At 46.1% G+C, this 13,347-nt stretch overlaps 1 protein-coding gene across 1 annotated transcript in view; it reads left to right on the top strand.

Annotated features, from left to right (window-relative positions):
- LOC147109592 (inositol-trisphosphate 3-kinase A-like) overlaps positions 1–13,057 on the top strand; it is a 128,916-nt gene extending 115,859 nt beyond the window's left edge. Inside the window, exons 5-7 of the mRNA XM_086003655.1 lie at positions 3,855–3,956; positions 5,435–5,506; positions 11,546–13,057. Of these exons, the coding sequence (XP_085859781.1) occupies positions 3,855–3,956; positions 5,435–5,506; positions 11,546–11,755 (384 nt within the window). The 3' untranslated portion in view covers positions 11,756–13,057. The remainder of the gene's footprint in view (positions 1–3,854; positions 3,957–5,434; positions 5,507–11,545) is intronic.
- The last annotated feature ends 290 nt before the right edge of the window (positions 13,058–13,347 follow it).

A 13,347-nucleotide genomic window follows, 5' to 3' on the forward strand; every position in this document is an offset into this window, starting at 1 on the left:
CTCGTCTCACAGAAGGTTATCCTATTATTACTGCAACAGGGGACGGAAAATAAAATTGCAGATGTGGAAATCGGGAAATATCCACCTGGCTCCTAATATCACTTCTGTTGGTGCCAAAATAAAACCATCGCAAATGTTGCATGTGAAACTTTGCCAAAGACTACCAGCAGGTATTCACTGCTGACACGTGGCTCTGTAAGTTAGGAACGTGGCTAGCGATGAGCTGGTGTGGTCTACCTGAGTTCTGTGCCTATCCTGCAGGCACTAGGGACGGTTGGCATGGTCCAACTGAGTGCTATAATGCTGCAGCTATCCTGCAGGTACTGGTTTAACACCGGTTTTAGAGCAGTCAGTATTGCGAGTACTGAGTTATACTGCTGGCCGCACTCTGCCCTCAAAGAGCTGCTGCCTCGTCGGATTTTGCAATCACCGGCCAAGCACCACGATATCCAGTGAAGCTTTTCCAGTGCCAGTAGTTTATTTGAATTAAGGGACGGGAATCCCTGGTTTGCAGACATTCCCCGGGTGCAGCAGCCACCGCAGGTGAGTGTGCACCGTGGGACGGCACAACCGTATCTTTCCATTTATTCTAAAACTGGGGCTGTCGTGACCTGCAGCAGAGCACTCGTGATCCTCAGAAAACTGTTGGAGCGTTCCGCCACCTGGTGGTGAGAGAGAGAGTGGCAGCACATCACAGGAAACAGCATACCTTATGAGTGACAATTATATATAATGGGGTAGATTTTCCTGGAGCCGTCAGGCGGGGTTTCAGGCGTGTGGGGATGGGGGGGGGGGGAAATCCCGAAATCGGGGGTCCCGACACCATCCCGCCCAAAACCCGCCTCCACGTAAGTTTCAGAGGAGGCGGGTACCCGCCCCACACTGGGACCCGCCGACCCGAGGCGGGAAGGGATTAGTGCCAATTAACTGCCTGTTAACAGGTAGTTAACAGGCAGTTTTTAGCCTAATCCCTATTTTGAGGGGTGTCGTGTGAGATTCCCGATGGCTCCAAACCACGCCAGGTTAGAGCAGTCGGGCCGTCGGGTTGAAGGACTTGGAGATGTTGAGATGTCGGTGTTCAGGTGAGTGATGGGTGCATGAGTGCAAAGGTAAGTGTGTTTGGTGTGTCTAAAGTGTGTAAAGAAGTTTAAATTACCTGTACTTACCTTAACAGCCTTTCTTCCTCTAGGTTTCGGGAGTCCATCACTCAGCCGGAACTGAAAGCAAAATGGCTGCGATCTGTCAAAAGTGACAGCCTTCAGCTTTCATTGCTGGTGACAGTTCTAACTGAGTCTGTGTAGAAGGACTCAGGTTAGAAGTCAGACTGTCAGTGTTTGACAGCTTCAAACAGCTGTGAAACACTGATATTTCATCTGTCAAGACGTCTTGACAGATGAAATTTCAATCTGTGACGTCACCTGTTGCCAGGTGGCCCTTAATTGGCCTGCTGAGCCCGCTGGGCGGGCTCAACAAGGTCAGTCAAGGGAAAATCGCGCGGATTGGCCGGACGTCGATGTAGGCGGGACTAATACCTGAAAGTTGTAGTCCCGCCTCCTTCAGGAAAATCTACCCCAATGTGTATGTATACATACTTATTTTATATACACACACCTATATATGCTCACATACACACTTTACTGCTTACAGCTTTGGTGAGGGCTGTTATTGCTCAGAAATGAAACACTTTGCACATTTCAGGTGCCCAGTGACAGCTCCCAGCACTCCCACATCAGGTATAGTAAATCAAAATACTGCGGATACTGGAAATCTGAAATTAAAACAGAAAATGCTAGAAATACTCAGCAGGTCAGGCAGCATCTGTAGAGAGAGAGAAACAGAGTCAATGTTTCAGGTCGATGACACTTCGTCAGAAAAAGTTCTGAAACGTTAACTCTGTTTCTCTCTCTCTCTACAGATGCTGCCTGACCTGCTGAGTATTTCCAGCATTCTCTGTTTTTATTTCAGGGATAGTAAATGTTGGATTAACACCACCACTTCTCTGTGCCAGTATGTCAATGCCCACCAAGAGCGCCAGCCTATTTTGCACACCAGCTATCCGAGTGACCTTAAGTCATGCCAATTTGGGGCAGTTTTGTGCTGTCCGCCTGCACCCACTAGGAAACGGGTTCAAACTCTGTCCCAGACTCATTTCACACAGGATTCTTACAGTGAAGGTGTAGTTAGGCCTATTTACCATATGAAAACGTACAGATACTATCTTCTGAGGTGCCAAATTGGCAAGCTCAGGGGTCAATGGCTGATTCGTTGCCACAAGGGAACTAGCTGGGAATATTATCGCGGCACTTAACCTGTTGACCTTCTCACTGTCGGTCCTCTGCCCCAGCTCCCAGTGCGATGCTGCTCCTTGACTCCATCTTGTGCTGGGTGCTGCAATTGGGAATTCCCAGTCTCGTGATAGATAGAAACAACTTGCATTTATGCAATGCCTTGAACGTAGCAGAAGGAAAATGGACGCTGAGCCAAAGAAGGAGAGATTAGGACCAAGAGATTAAGCTTGGTCAAAGAGGTGAGTTTTAAGGAGGAGAGAGAGGCGGAGAGGTTTAGGGAGGGAATTTCAGAGAGTGGGTCCCAGGCAGCTGGAGGCACGACCACCAATGGTGGGGCAAAGGGAAGGGGTTTTCCAGGTGCCAGAATTGGAGGAATGGAGAGCTTGGGAGGGGGTTTACAGAGTTGGAAGAGATAGGGAGGGGAGAGGCCATGAATGGATTTAAACGCGAGCACAAAAATTTTAAATTTGAGACATTGAGGAACTGGGTTGGACAGGGTGATGGATAAGTGGGATTTGGTGTTGGATAGGATACAGGAAGAAGAGTTTTGGATGAGCTTCAGCCTATGAAGAATGGAAGACCGGCCGGGAGAGAATAATCGAGTCTGGAGTTGACAAAGGCGTGAATGAGGGTTTCAGTAGCGGAGGGGGATTGAAAGGGGGGGAGACTACCTTGTGAATTGGGGGAGGGTTAGAGGGAAAGGAGTGCCACTCTGAACTGGTGTGGGTAGTTCAGGTAGCTTTTGGGGAAGTGATGGTCAGGTTGGTCTGTTGAACATGAGTAAACCCAATCAACTCTTGTTTATCCTCTCCTTTTTTCAAGATTAAAAATGTATGAACTGTAAAGCAAAAGAAAGTGTTTAAAAATAACCTGAAGGCAGCATTCTTAATTTAAGTTGTCCAGGGCAACATGGCGCCTGGACCCCCTGGAAGAATCTGGGGCAAAGAATTTGGGGCAAAGCGTGCAGGGGGGTGAGGACAGAATTAGGGAAGAGTGTGCACAATTCTAAATGTGCTGCCTATAGACCAGCCTTCCAGTCAGCAAAGGGAAGACACCTTCCAGGGGCATCGAGTATTACAAGAGGATCAAAGAGGTGGCACAAGGCAGGAGGAGTGGGAGAGGTACAGAATTTGAGAGGCCAGGTGCGGTTCAAGAGGGATACATGGGGGAATGTTACAGGGGATGTTAAAAGGTGAAAGTGTTACAGGTGGGAACGTTCCAAGGCAGAGAGAGAGGTGTTCAAGAGGCAATGAGTGTTATAAAGGATAATTTTACAGCAAGATCACAAGACAGGGCGAGTGTTAACACACGAGAAGCAGTACCAGGGGGAATTACACAGCAGGACAGCAGGAGTTTTTACATTATAGGATATTATTGGAGGGAGAATGTTACGGGGTGTGGGCTGTTACGTGGGAGGGGATGTCTGTACGTCTGCAGTCAGTCATTATATAAAGTCTGGCCTTCAATGCCTTAGCTTCTATTTTTTAATTGAGACCTTGAGTTTGGTCTAGTTACTGTGCCCCTTCTAGGGTTTAATGGTCTTCATGTTCTCACTCTCTGTTGCAGAAAGCAGAGGTCATGGGCAGCACAAACTTCAAAAGGACCAAAACGAAGGAACAGATTCTCCAGGTCTTTGACGACTTTGTCGATGGAAACAAGAATATCATGGTAACGTATCATCAATAAAAGAACTAGAGCACCAATATAACGGGTTAAAGGACCAACATAACGGGTTAAAGGACCAATATAAAGGGTTAAAGGACCAATATAAAGGGTTAAAGGGCCAATATAACGGGTTAAAGGACCAATATAACGGGTTAAAGGACCAATATAACGGGTTAAAGGACCAATATAACGGGTTAAAGCACCAATATAATGGGTTAAAGCACCAATATAACGGGTTAAATGACCAATATAAAGGGTGAAAGGACCAATATAAAGGGTTAAAGCACCAATATAAAGGGTTAAAGGACCAATATAACTGGTTAAAGGACCAATATAAAGGGTTAAAGCACCAATATAATGGGTTAAAGGACCAATATAAAGGGTGAAAGGACCAATATAAAGGGTGAAAGGACCAATATAAAGGGTGAAAGGACCAATATAAAGGGTTAAAGGACCAATATAATGGGTTAAAGGATCAATATAAAGGGTTAAAGGACCAATATAAAGGGTGAAAGAACCAATATAAAGGGTGAAAGGACCAATATAAAAGGGTTAAATGACCAACATAAAGGGTGAAAGGACCAATATAAAGGGTGAAAGGACCAATATAATGGGTTAAAGGACCAATATAAAGGGTTAAAGGACCAATATAATGGGTTAAAGGACCAATATAATGGGTTAAAGGACCAATATAAAGGGTGAAAGGACCAATATAATGGGTTAAAGGACCAATATAAAGGGTTAAAGGACCAATATAATGGGTTAAAGGACCAATATAAAGGGTTAAAGGACCAATATAAAAGGGTTAAAGGACCAATATAATGGGTTAAAGGACCAATATAATGGGTTAAAGGACCAATATAATGGGTTAAAGGACCAATATAATGGGTTAAAGGACCAATATAAAGGGTTAAAGGACCAATATAATGGGTTAAAGGACCAATATAATGGGTTAAAGGACCAATATAAAGGGTTAAAGGACCAATATAATGGGTTAAAGGACCAATATAAAGGGTGAAAGGACCAATATAAAGGGGTTAAAGGACCAATAAAAGAACTATAACACCAATAAACACACACACATGTAAATAAGTTGTGCAGCACATCCAGCTGATGTAGAGGGTAATGGCACCAGCTGGTCTTTTGCTAGCCATCATTTTTCATACGTTCCTATGTTCGCAAGTGGCACTCTTTATATGTGAGCTGTAGATTTTAGCACTGCCAAGCTGTTTGACTGTGGGAAGCATCACAACCGACCCTCTTCCCTAGTTTCCAGAAAGAGGCGGGGCTAGTGGATCAAGAGCAGGAACTCCAGCTGATTCCCAATCCCTTGTCCGTGGGAGCAGGGGCCACTTGCAACACCCCATCTCCCACCAGCTGAGAGCAGCTAAGGATGGCACAGACCAGGGAATGTGTCTATTTGATCTCAAACCATGTTGACGTGCAGATCACTTAAACTTCTGCTTTGTTTGAATCTGAAGAAATCCTACCTGACAAGACTGATGAAGGTCCGGAACACCCTGGAATCATCGGAGTTCTTCAAAACGCACGAGGTAAGTAGCTGGCAACTGGCGGGGCTGATATTCCTGAGGAGAGCAGAGTATGGGGACGATTCTCTGAGCAGGCATTGCCGGTTCTCCAGAATCACCAGTTGGCAAGTCATGGGCCTGCAATTCCCCTGGATGTTCTGTCCATTTAATTGAATCGGGAGCTGTGGGCCTGCGATTTTCCCAACCAGTGCTTCCTGCTCCGCGGGAAGGGCACAATCGGGGTAGGGCTATCAGCCTTTATATATCGGTACCTTTGTAGGCTCTTAGTGGTGTGTCAGTACCCCAAGCAATAGATGCCTAACCTAGGTGTCAGCCATGGCTCAGGGACAGCACTCTTGCCTCAGAGTCAGTGGGTTGTAGATTCAAGCCCCACTCCAGGGACTTGAGCACATAATCCAGGCTGACACTCCAGTCCGGCACTGAGTGCTGCATTGTCGGAGGTGCCGTCTTTCAGATGAGACGTTAAACCGAGGCCCCGTCTGCCCGAGATGTAAAAGATCCCACGGCACTATTTTGAAGAAGAGCAAGGGAGCTCTCCCCAATGCCCTGGCCAATATTTATCTCTTTACCAACATCACAAAAACAGATTATCTAGTCAATATCTTATTGCTGTTTGTGGGAGCTTGCTGTGTGCAAATTGGCTGCTGTGTTTCCTACATTACAACAGTGACTCCACTTCAAAAAGTACTTAATTGGCTGTAAAGTGCTTTGGGACATCCTGAGGTCGTGAAAGGTGCTATATAAATGGAAGCCTTTCTCTTTTTAACCTGTCATTCCTGATTGGTCAGGCTACAAGGACCCCTTGAGTGTGGGGTGAGAAATCCAAAGAGAGAGAAGGGGGAGGAGTGGCTTCCTGATGCCAGGCAAAGTAACGAGTATTGAGGCAGGGGGGTTACTTTAGGGGAGAATTTCCGCTTGACGTGAGGGGAGCGAATATTGGGTAACTGCGCACCCCCAGCCCGTGATTTTAGCATTCCATTAATTTTATTGAACGCAAAATCATGGAATGTGGGTTTTAAAGGAAGTAGGTGAGCACATTGCAGATGCCCTAACTATAATCTTCCAAAGTTCTCTAGATTCAGGAACCGTCCCTTTAGATTGGAAAATTACGCATGCCACTCTGCTTTTTAAAAATGGTGAGAGAGGGAAACCAGGGAATTTTAGACCAGTTAGCCTAACATCTGTTTTTGGGAAATTACTAAAGTCTATAATTAAGGATAGAGTAAATTTTCAGTTGATCAGAGAGAGCCAGCATGGATTTGTTAAAGGTAGGTCATGCCTGACAAACCTGATTGAAGTTTTTGAAGAGGTGACTAAAGCAGTGGACTGGGGGATGTCTATGGATGTTATTTATATGGACTTCCAGAAGGCATTTGATAAAGTCCCACATAAGAGACTGTTAACTAAGGTAGAAGCCCACGGAATTGAGGGCAAATTATTGACCTAGTTAGGAAATTGGCTGAGCGGCAGGAGACAGAGTAGGGATAATGGGAAGGTACGCAGATTGGCAGGATGTGACTAGTGGTGTCCCGCAGGGATCTGTGCTGGGGCCTCAACTATTCACAGTATTTATTAACGACTTAGATGATGGCATAGAAAGCATAAATTTACAAAGAGTTATCGACAGATTAAGTGAATGGGCAAAACTGTGGCAAATGGATTTCAACATAGGCAAATATGTAGAGAAAAGGCGGGGAATTATAGACCGGTAAGCTTGACATCGGTAGTGGGGAAAATGCTAGAGTCCATTATAAAAGATGTAATAGCAGAGCACTTGGAAAGCAGTGACTGGATCGGACAAAGTCAACATGGATTTACAAAAGGTAAATCATGCTTGACTAATCTACTGGAATTTTTTGAGGATGTAACTGGTAAAATAGATAAGGGAGAACCAGTGGATGTGGTGTATTTGGACTTTCAGAAGGCCTTCGATAAGGTCCCGCATAAGAGATTAGCGTGCAAAATTAAGGCACATGGGATTGGGGGCAAGGTATTGACTTGGATAGAGAACTGGTTGGCGGACAGAAAGCAAAGAGTTGGAATAAACGGGTCGTTTTCCGAGTGGCAGGCAGTGACTAGTGGGGTACCGCAAGGATCGGTCCTAGGACCCCAGCTGTTCACAATATATATTAATGATCTGGACGAGGGAATTGGATGGAATATCTCCAAATTTGCAGACGACACAAAGCTGGGGGGGAGGGTATGCTGTGAGGAGGATGTCGTGAAACTCCAGCACGATTTGGACAGGTTGGGTGATTGGGCAGAAACATGGCAAATGCACTATAATGTGGATAAATGTGAGGTTATCCACTTTGGTGGCAAAAATAGGAAGGCAGATTATTATTTGAATGGTAATAGATTGGGAGAAGGGGAAGTGCAAAGAGACCTGGGTGTTCTTGTACACCAGTCGCTGAAGGTAAGCATGCAGGTGCAGCAGGCAGTTAAGAAGGCAAATGGTATGTTGGCCTTCGTAGCAAGAGGGTTCGAGTACAAGAACAAGGATGTCTTGCTGCAGTTGTACAGGGCCTTGGTGAGACCACACCTTGAGTATTGTGTGCAGTTTTGGTCGCCTTACCTGAGGAAGGACGTTCTTGCCATGGAAGGAGTGCAGCGAAGATTCACCAGGCTGATACCTGGGATGGCAGGAATGACGTATGAGGAGAGATTGTGTCGATTGGGCTTATACTCACTGGAGTTTAGAAGATTGAGAGGGGATCTCATCGAAACCTATAAAATTCTGTCAGGCCTGGACAGACTAGATGCAGGAAGGATGTTTCTGATGGCCGGGGAGTCCAGAACCAGTGGTCATAGTCTAAGGATAAGGGGTAAGCCATTTAGGACTGAAATGAGGAGGAATTTCTTCACCCAGAGAGTGGTGAACCTGTGGAATTCTCTGCCACAGAGGGCGGTGGAGGCCAGTTCATTAAGTATATTCAAGAAAGAGTTGGGTATATTTCTTAAGGCTAAAGGGATCAAGGGATATGGGGAGAAGGCAGGGACCGGGTACTGAATTTGGATGATCAGCCATGATCTCATTGAATGGCGGAGCAGGCTCGAAGGGCCGAATGGCCTACTCCTGCTCCTATCTTCTATGTTAATATGAGATCATCCACTTTGGGCTTAAAAAGGATAGAACAGGGTACTTTCTAAATGGTGAAAAGCTAAAAACAGCAAAGGTTCAAAGAGACTTGGTGGTCCAGGTACATTAAAATGTCATGAACAGGTACAGATAATAATTAAAAGGGCTAATGGAATGCTGGCCTTTATATCTAGAGGACTAGAATACAAGAGGGTAGAAGTTATGCTGCAGCTGTAAAACCTTGGTTAGACCACACCTGGAGTACTGTGAGCAGTTCTGGGCACCACACCTTAGGAAGGATATATTGGCCTTGGAGGGAGTGCAGCGTAGGTTTACCAGAATGACACCCGGACTCCAAGGGTTAAGTTACGAGGAGATGTTACACAAATTAGGGTTGTATTCCCCAGAATTTAGAAAGTTGAGGGGTGATCTGATCAAAGTTTTCAGCATATTAAGGGGAACAGATAGGGTAGAGAGAGAGAAACTATTTCTGCTGGTTGGGGATTCTAGGACTAGGGGGCAGAGTCTAAAAATTAGAGCCAGTCCTTTCAGGAGTGAAATTAGGAAACGCTTCTACACACAAAGGGTGGTAGAAATTTGGAACTCTCTTCCACAAACAATTGTTAATTTTAAATCGGAGATTAATAGCTTTTTGTTAACCAAAGGTATTAAGGGATATGGGCTAAAGGCGGGTATATGGAGTCAGGTCGCAGATCAGCCATGATCTCATTGAATGGCGGAACAGGCTCAAGGGGCTCAATGGCCTCCTCCTGTTCCTGTGTTCCTGGAAAGTGAGAGCTTCTCTCTCTGTGTCCCGAGCTTTCCCCCTTTTTTTATGGAAGGTAACAGTCTCACCATAAACTGCTTTACCTTTTGCTTAAAGAAGGTCCGGCTTATGATACTCGTGACAGTGGTTTTATGCCAAACTGGTGCCGCTCGGCTCCTGATACAGGGATGGTGGGGGAGATGGGCACCGGCAAAGCCACTTTGCCAGATTTACTAAGGCTTGGCCGCCGGCCTTTGCACGCGTGTGGCAGCGTTGCGGGATGCTCAAGCTCCCCGTATCGGGAGTCAGAAGCCCTACAATGGCACTGAACCAGTGTTAAAAGAGGCTCAACATTAGAGCTAGGCCATTCAGGGGTGATATCAGGAAACACTTCTTGACACAAAGGGTAGTAGAAATCTGGAACTTGCTCTCTGAAAATGCTGTGGATGCTGGGGGTTAATTGGAGCTTTCAAGACTGAGATTGATAGAGTTTTATTGGGTAAGGGTGTCAAGGCATATGGAGCAAAGGGGGCAAAATGGAGTTCAGGTACAGGTGAGCAGTGATCTAATTGAATGGTGGAACAGGTTCAAGGGGCTGAATAGTCTCCTCCTGTTCCTATGATCTTCCCCCCTCCCCACCCCACAACCCCCTGTGTAAACTACAAGGCCGCAACCTCAGATTGGATTGAATCCTTCAAACCACCTTACAGTCTGGGAAATTTGTATTTAAGGTGATTTTCTTCAGTTCCTAGAATTTGCAGCACAGATGGGGGCCATTCAGCCCCATTGTGCTGCAGACTAGCTCTTCAGCTGGGCGGTCCTACTCCAATCCCATTTCCCTTTTTATAATTTTCCTTTTTTTAATGCTTTTCCAATTCCATTTTGAATGACATTAAAATCTCTGCCTCAACAGGCATAAAGTCATAGAGTTATACAGCACAGAAAGAGGCCCTTCGGCCCATCGTGTCCGCGCCGGCCATCAAGCCCTATCTATTCTAATCCCATTTTCCAGCATTTGGTCCGTAGCCTTGTATGCTATGGCGTTTCAAGTGCTCATCTAAATGCTTCTTGAATGTTGTGAGGGTTCCTGCCTCTACCACACTTTCAGTTAGTGAGTTCCAGATTCCAACCACCCTCTGGGTGAAAAAGTTTTTCCTCAAATCCCCTCTAAACCTCCTGCCCCTTACCTTGAAACTATGCCCCCTGGTTATTGACCCCTCTACTAAGGGGAAAAGTTCCTTTCTATCTACCCTATCTATGCCCCTCACAATTTTGTACGCCTCAATCAGGTCCCCCCTCAGCCTTCTCTGCTCTAAGGAAAATAACCCCAGCCTGTCCAGTCTCTCTTCATAGCTGAAGCGCTCCAGCCCAGGTAACATCCTGGTGAATCTCCTCTGCACCCTCTCCAATGCAATCACATCCTTCCTATAGTGTGGAGACCAGAACTGCACACAGTATTCCGGCTGTGGCCTAACTAGCCTTTTGTACAGCTCCATCATAACCTCCCTGCTCTTATATTCTATGCCTCAGCTAATGAAGGCAAGTATCCCATATGTCTTTTTAACCACCTTATCGACCTGTGGTAATTCCCTATTCTAATATCCTGTGTTGACAAAATTCTTATAACTTCTCCCTTCATTCATAGGAACAGGAGGAGACTATTCAGCCCCTCAAACCTGTTCCGCCATTCAATTAGGTCACTGCTCACCTGTTCCTGAACTCCATTTTGCCCCCTTTGCTACATATGCCTTGACACCCTTACCCAATATCAATCTCAGTCTTGAAAGCTCCAATTGACCCCCAGTATCCACTGCCTTTTGGGGGAAGAGTGTTCCTGATTTCTACTACCCTTTGTGTGAAGAAGTGCTTCCTGATTTCCCTCCTGAATTGACCTGGCTCTAATTTTAAGATTATATCTCCTTGTTCTTGATTCCCACACCAGAGGAAATAGTTTCTCAGTAACTACCCTATCAAATCCTGTTAACATTTCAAACACCTCGAACAGATCACCCCTCAATCTTCTATACTCAAGGGTATACAAGCCAAGTTTATGCAACCTGTCCTCGTAATCTAACCCCCTAAGCCGCTGGCATCATTCTGGTGAAAATACATTTTATCTCGATGCGGAAATACCGCGGTTATTTTCTCAACCTTGCAAACGCGATTTTGACTTTCAGCCTTCCCCTACTTGCTGCAGGTTATCGGGAGCTCCTTGCTCTTCATTCACGACAAGAACGAGCTGGCGAAGGTGTGGCTGATTGACTTCGGCAAAACCACGAAGCTACCGAACGGACAGACTCTTAACCACCGGCTACCGTGGCAGGAAGGCAACAGGGAAGACGGCTACCTCTTGGGGCTTGACAACTTGATTGACATTACATCCGACATCCTGGCAGTGCGGCTGTGATCCCCGGGCAAGCCTCTGCTTTGCCGCGGGTTTTCCATTGGGCACCTGGACGATTAGCCGGGCCTTTTCTTTGAACGTGGATGCAGCACTACTGTTCATGGTAGTGCGAGAATGGACGATGAAAGAGAGAAAACAAAACTAAGGTTTCTCCATTGACCATAGGCCCTTTCTTGAGTGACCCTGTGTTTCAATTGGACCCACACAGTGAATGGGACACGCAGAGGAACACAAAATGGTGGAGGTGACACTCTCTTGTCAAGCGGGAAATATGGTTGCTATCACTGCAGAACAGTTTTGAATGATTATTCTAGGCTTCATTTTGAAATATATTTTAAAAATGAATACAAATAGATTTTTACTGAGGAACGATAACAATACAAAAACAAGAAAATGTATGGTGCTCTCCATGGTAAGACAGGGACGAGGCTTCCCTCCCTGGGCTGCTCTCTTGCATCACCCAGTGGCCAGTTTCAGAACAGCAGTGGCCAAAGCAAGAAGTTGGTTCCCAGCCCTCTCCCCCCACCCAACTCATCCCCCCCACCCCAGGCCCGTCCCCAGGCTGGGAATGGTGTCTGGTGCTGGGCAAGGTAAGAAAATTAGTTAATATTATTTAAAGCACCGTGGGTCCCTCCTAAAGAAACATTTGCATTTATACAGTGCCTTTCACAAACTCAGGACCTCCCAAAGCACTTTGCAGCCAATGAAGTACTTTTGAAGTGTAGCCACTGTTGTAATGTAGGAAAACACAGCAGCTAATTTGCGCACAGCAAGCTCCCACAAACAGCAATGAGATAATGACCAGATAATCTGTTTTAGTGATGTTGGTTGAGGGATAAATATTGGCCAGGACATTGGGGAGAACTGCCCTGTTCTTCTTCAAAATAGTGGCATAGATATTTTACGTCCACCTGAGAGGGCAGATAGGGCCTTGGTTTAACCTCTCATCTAAAAGTCGGCACCTCCGCCAGTGCAGCACTCCCTCAGTGCTGTACTGGAGAGTCAGCCTAGATTGTGTGCTCAAGTCTCTGGAGTGGGACTTGGACCCACCATCTTTGACTCAAAGGTGCGAGTGCTACCACTGAGCCATGGCTGAGACTTGCTGTAACACTCTGACATACCCCACACACCTCACTATAACACTGATATAGCCCACACCCCTCACTGTAACACTGATATAGCCCACACCCCTCACTGTAACACTGATATAGCCCACACCCCTCACTGTAACACTGATATACCCCACACCCCTCACTGTAACACTGATATACCCCACACCCCTCACTGTAACACTGATATACCCCACACCCCTCACTGTAACACTGACATAACCCACACCCCTCACTGTAACACTGACATACCCCACACCCCTCACTGTAACACTGACATAACCCACACGCCTCACTGTAACACTGATATACCCCACACCCCTCACTGTAACACTGATATATCCCACACCCCTCAGTGTAACACTGATATAGCCCACACCCCTCACTGTAACACTGACATACCCCACACCCCTCACTGTAACACTGATATACCCCACACCCCTCACTGTAACACTGATATAGCCCACACCCCTCACTGTAACACTG

This window comes from Somniosus microcephalus, chromosome 12 (assembly GCF_052327205.1).
Source record: "Somniosus microcephalus isolate GS21.2 chromosome 12, FLI_Smic_1.0, whole genome shotgun sequence".
In the NCBI taxonomy this organism is placed as follows: Eukaryota; Metazoa; Chordata; class Chondrichthyes; order Squaliformes; family Somniosidae; genus Somniosus; species Somniosus microcephalus.